The sequence below is a fragment of the Garra rufa genome, chromosome 24 (genome assembly GCF_049309525.1).
Source record: "Garra rufa chromosome 24, GarRuf1.0, whole genome shotgun sequence".
Taxonomy (NCBI): domain Eukaryota; kingdom Metazoa; phylum Chordata; class Actinopteri; order Cypriniformes; family Cyprinidae; genus Garra; species Garra rufa.
This window is the reverse complement of record NC_133384.1, coordinates 29,627,117-29,633,041: the sequence shown is the minus strand read 5'-3', so window position 1 is coordinate 29,633,041 and position 5,925 is coordinate 29,627,117. Positions and strand designations below refer to the sequence as shown.

Genomic DNA, 5,925 nt, shown 5'->3' with positions numbered 1-5,925 from the left:
TATACGAAATGAGACTTAAAATGGGACCTGCATTTAGAAATATTTAATAGCTGACTCACATTTAAATGAAATTCTACTAATTCACAATTGATGGCGCCATTGAGCTATTGACCTAATTGTTAGTTAAACATCTGATAGGAGTTTGCATTAAAGGCACAATATAAAACATGTCCTTTGAAGTTAGAAAACATAATGACAAAAGTCTGCATGCTTATTAGTCCACGTGTGCATTTTTCTATATTTAATAGTTTTATTTTTGTACAAAAATCCACATCAGTACCATTCCTACAGGATTCACAGGTTTGTAAAACAGTGATAAAGTATGAGTATCAAAATGGCAACAATAAACCTTATTTGTTATGATTTAACTACAGCTGCAATGTGCTAAAATAGCAATTTGCTGTTAAAACACAAATAGTTTACCACATAGCTAAAAAAATAAATTAGTGTTCATTCATGTCATAAAATATCCTCTGATTTTGATTCTCCCAAGTGCGTACGAAAACCCATGATAAATCATACAGTATTTCCTTTTGTTAACAAGTAAATGAAATTAGATAGCGCTTATAAAAATGTGTATACAGTACAGTGTATACTTCAGTGCCAGACTAAAGAACCCACCACCTGACAGTATAAAAGTCTCATCTTGCTAAATAATATGTCTAACATATCTACATTTTGAGGTTTCACAGAAACACAATTTTCCCACCGTTTTCAAGTGGAACGGGACGCCATCCTCCCTAAGGGATAGGGAGAGTCCTATTTCGTTGTACCAAACCGAGCGTCCACACTCCTCACACGCCATTCAACGGCAATCCCTCTTTTCCTGTATTTTTCGCTCTCTGTTTTCGTCTGTAGCACATCACAATGGCAATAACGATTGCTGCTATTGCCGAAATGATACAAACAATGGCTCCGGCGATGACACCCACGCTGTACTCTGCAAAAACATTACATCATCGTCATTAAGGTCACTTAACATTTGATTGAGTGAGTTTGATGGACACCGCAGGAATTTTGCAACTCTATTGGTCCCTAGATGCAGAGATGATTCATTTACAATCCACCCAACGGACACATTTCTTATCAATCATGAGCGCTATCGGGTGCATTAAATGTCTCTGTGAATCACACACTCATAGAGTCCGTATAAATCTCTGATATGATGCTATATCAGCTATCCCACACTTCATAAAGTTGCAGAGTCCAGATTAGGGGAGAGAGAGTCTATTTTAGGAAAATGATTCACTCCCTATCAGACAAAATTCCCAACGTTTGCTTTTCCTGGGATTGTTGTGATGAAATAGCCTGAGTGACCCAGTTTTAATGTAAAGAGTGATAGCATTACCTTCAAATATAGATGTGTGTTCTTCTGGTGAGCACTGGACTTGGCTGATCTCCCCGTGTTGTTTGTCTAAAGCGCGGAAGGGTAGGAAGGCCTGAACGTAGAAACAGTAACTCACTCCTCGGTCCAAATCCGTCAGCTCAATGACGCTGCTTTTACTGATCTTCTCTTTCTGAAGAGGTAAACACATAAAATATGCATAAATATTTGAAAACATAAAAAAATGCATTAATAAATATAAATACTGCATATATACTCCCAGCCAAAAGTTTGGAATAATTCAGATTTTTTAAATGTTTTAATGTCTCTTATTCTCACCGTGCCTGCATTTATTTGATAATTTAACAAAAATACAGTATAAATAGTAAGTGTCAAATATTACTAGAATTTAAAAGAGCTGTTTTCTATTTGAATATATTTTAAAATGTAATTTATTCCTGTGACACAACCAAGGCTGCATTTATTTAATCAAAAATACAGTATAAATAGTAAGTGCGAAATATTATTACAATTTAAAAGAGCTGTTTTCTATTTTAATATATTTTAAAATGTAATTTATTCCTGTGACTTCAGTGTCACATGATCCTTCAGAAATCATTCTAATGTGCTGATTTGAGAAACATTTATTGTTTATTATTATTATTATTATTATCATCAATGTTGAAAATTTTGCTACTTTTGAGGAAACAAAATAAAAATACATTTAAAGTTTAAATCAGCATTTTAATTGTATTAAATTTAATTTTAATTTTAATATTTGTAACATTATAACTGTCTTTACAGTCAGATTTTGATCAATTTTTTTGTATCCTTGCTGAATAAAAGTAATTATTTCTTTTACAAATCTTTCTGAAATCTTCTGAATGGTAGTATAGACTTTTTTTTGGCATTTTTGGCATATTTTTGTAGGGACTGTGCCCAACATAATATATCATGGTGAGTAAAATAAATATATATTTTAAAACTTTAATTACTGTAGTTAAAAAAATATATATATTTTTGAAAGAAAAAGTTTTGAGTCTCTGGCTGTAAAATAAATAAATAATTGTTTTTATGTTTAATATTCTGAAATATTATTAGTTAAGTAAGTAAGTTTTTTATTGAGCTTTCATATGACATATACATCTCATTTACATCTCAGTTTTGTAAACTTTAACCTTATAGAATTTTTGGGGGTTATATTTTTGTATCCATTATGCCCAACATAATATATAATGTTGAGTAAAATAAATATTTTTTACACTGTCAGATTTTAAATTAATCAGAACTATAATTACAATTGGTTTTATGTTTAATATTGTGAAATATAATTATAATTTAAAATAAATGTTTTATATTTTAATATATTTCAATTTAAAATGTATTCCTGTGAAACAAAGCTGAATTTTTAGCACTATTACTTAAGTCTTCAGTGTCACTGATTCTTCAGAAATCAAAAATCTGAAGATTTTTTTAATTAGAACTTTATAAGTTTAAAAAGAAGTTATTTGTGAAAGAAAAAGCTCTCTAAAAATGTCTACCTGCAAAAACTAACAATTGTCTTTATGTTTATTATATAGTTAGTAAACAAGTTACTTCGGAGCAATTTTCACTCAGAAATTGCTAGTAAATAGATGAAATGTGACCCTGGACCACAAAACCAGGCATAAGGGTCTTTTTTTTATCATCTGAAAGCTGAATAAATAAGCTTTCCATTGATGTATTTTGTCTGTTAGGATAGGACGATATTTAGCCGAGATACAACTATTACAAAATCTGAAATCAAAATATTGAGAAAATGAAGAAGTTCTTAGCATACAGTAGATATTACTAATCAAAAAAAATAAGTTTTGATATATTTACAGTAGGAAATTTACAAAATATCTTAATGGAACATGATCTTTACTTAATATCCTAATGATTTTTGGCAATAATTTTGACCCATACAATGTATTTTTGGCTATTGCTACAAATATTGCTACTTAAGACTGGTTTTGTGGTCTGGGGTCACAAAAAGTCTTGTAAAACATACTCTTTGAAAAGGTGTTTTATACTGTAGATCAGAATAGTACTTTAGACTTTAAAAAGCAGTAAAAGAGCTCAGAAAACTGCTTATTAAATAAGATAAGACATGAAAGAAAGATATACTTTACAGACAACACTAACCTTTCCTGTGCTCTTGGCTTTCCTGTAAATAACCTTATACTGCAGGTCGTCTCCGTAAACATCCCGAATATTCAGTCTGTTATTATCATCATCAAAGAGAGCAGTGGGGATGTCCGTTATGTGCAGCGTCATCTTCCTTTTGTCACTGCTTACTTCTATTTCAAACTCTGGTCTGCCAATGACAGCTGAAAGAGAAACAGATCTTTAATATAGTTGTAATTCTAAATCTTAAAAAAAACCCAAAGGTATAAAGTTTGTTAGGGATACTGACTGTCATGATACGGGGAGAATTTCGCAGAGCTGACATGAGGGAACTCAACCAAATCGGAGGAGACGCCCCGCATGGGTTCAGACAGGATGTCAGCGCTGTAATAGGCCTTCAGGTTTTTTAACTTCGCAGTCAGGTCGCATTCAGTTCCCATGGTCTGGATACAGTGCGGCGTCCGTTCTCTGTCCTGCCCGAGTCTACAATCATTTACACAGACTTTTAGGACTTTTAGGAAAACATTTGGAAATCATAAGTTACACTACATTAAAAAAAAGTGACAGGTTGGTGCCTGCTGTAACAAGTCCTGGGTGTGGAACTATGCAAGAGTTGCCAAATCTGCATTACGCGGGAGTTTAATACAAAGCTTTTTGATCATAAAGGTTTGTATTACAAAGTAATTACATTACTAATTGAAATTAATAGAAAATTGAGTACAGAAAAGTTCAAAACAATAGAAACATAATACGTAATATAACTTTTATAGCCCTTATGCTTGACACTTTAATCAGTTTATGCCCATGTTCAGATTGCAAAGTGAGACACCTTTTGATGTAATCAATGAATTATGACTTGATTAGTCAGAAGATCAATATGAACTAGTAATATTAGTAAGATATATTAGATAACAGCCATACCGCAAGGTAAACTGCACTTTTTATTGAGTCTTTCACCATTGTATCAAATTAAAACATATCCTATGCAACATATGAAGCCTTTCTGTGCATTTTACTCTTATATTAAACCTGCATGGGCAAATTGTAACAATATTTTTGACTTGTGGTAATAAATTAGATTTAAATTGAGCTTACTTTCTATAACTCTGATACTGCGTTCAAGACAAATAACAAAAAAGACGACTTACTCTGAAAATTCAACCGTGTGGGAATAATTCGTTGGTTTTGGACCCCATGTTAACATGGATTTGAAATTGATAGAGGACCAGGCTACGTTCTGTGCTTTTGGATAGATTTCTATAAAAGAGAAAAGCAAATGAGTCAATACGATCGTTTTGAATGGCAAAACATTATTAAAACGATAGAAATGGTTTCGGTTATTCAGTGTGTTAACTGGTTAACATATTAAATAACACGCATTCAGTCAATATGGCACAGGTACTGTACGTGACTCACCTGAGGCGCAAGATTTCATGAAAAAGAAAACCAGCACAAATCCAAGCGTGCGAAATTTCATCTGCCTGTTACTTTCCATATTGTCCCAAAGCGAAAATACTAATCCAGTTACTGTACGGAGAGCAAGTAGAAACTCCTTTTACCAGGTAGGATGAAATTTAAGGTGAAACCTCGTCCCAAGTGGCTTTTAAAGTGCTCCTTATTGTGTGTGTGAGCGCAGGACAACCACGCAGATTCCAGTTGTGATTCTGGCGAGACTGATGAAGCCCCGCCCTCTAGGGCAAGTGGGTGTGTCTATTTATGCATATTACCATTTATGGATTTCCGTTGGCTGATTACACAAAGGACTAAAGAGCGTTTGAAGAATGCAAGTTTAAAATGACAGGAATACATTATTATAGAATTATTAAATAATATGTATTTATTTTAATTATTTATATACTATGTGTATGTAAATATGTATTAAGGATGTACCTAACTTAAAATTAATTAATTATTCCCTGGTACTGCTGATACTAAACATACAAATTAAAATAATAGTTTTTTTCTTGATTTATAGTATATATAAGTAATATTTATAGTGACTGGGAAGCTAAGCTAGATGCCTCAGTTTATAATCCATGTATTTATTTATTTATTTATTTATTTCAGGACTGTAATATGTTAAATTCTATATAGACACATATTTTAAAGTTTTGGCTAAAATAAAATAAAACAATACAGCCATTGAATATTTCCACTATATTTATTTTCACATATTTTAAAGATTTGGCTAAAATAAAATAAAATAGCTATTGAATATTTTATACCTTGTTTATTTCTACATATTTCTACATATTTTAAAGTTTTGGCTTATTAAAATAAAATGAAATAAAATAGTAAAATAAAGTAAAACTAAATAAAATAAAATAACTATTGAATTTCCCCCATGTTTATGTCCACATATTTTAAAGTTTTGGCTAAAATAAAATAAAATAGCCATTGAATTTTCCACCATGTTTATTTCCACATATTTTAAAGTTTTGGCAAAAGTAAAG

The 5,925-nt window shown here is 31.5% G+C and overlaps 1 protein-coding gene across 1 annotated transcript; it reads right to left on the bottom strand.

The window, feature by feature from the left end:
- Positions 1–226: 226 nt before the first annotated feature.
- On the bottom strand, positions 227–5,120 carry f3a (coagulation factor III, tissue factor a). Its single transcript, XM_073831263.1, has 6 exons — positions 4,889–5,120; positions 4,621–4,729; positions 3,762–3,955; positions 3,491–3,675; positions 1,349–1,517; positions 227–940 (listed from the first exon to the last, which is right to left on the bottom strand). Exons 1-6 carry the CDS (start codon positions 4,965–4,967, stop codon positions 795–797), a joined length of 882 nt encoding a protein of 293 aa, XP_073687364.1. The 5' UTR covers positions 4,968–5,120; the 3' UTR covers positions 227–794.
- Positions 5,121–5,925: the final 805 nt, after the last annotated feature.

Bases quoted from the DNA above. Each gene is read 5' to 3' on its own strand.
- f3a (XM_073831263.1), bottom strand. From the start codon at position 4,967: ATGGAAAGTAACAGGCAGATGAAATTTCGCACGCTTGGATTTGTGCTG. The intron at 3,676-3,761 runs GTCAGTATCCCT...TTTCTCTTTCAG, and splicing joins ATTCTCCCCGTATCATGACA to CTGTCATTGGCAGACCAGAG. The intron at 1,518-3,490 runs GTTAGTGTTGTC...TTACCTCTTCAG, and splicing joins AAGCCAAGAGCACAGGAAAG to AAAGAGAAGATCAGTAAAAG.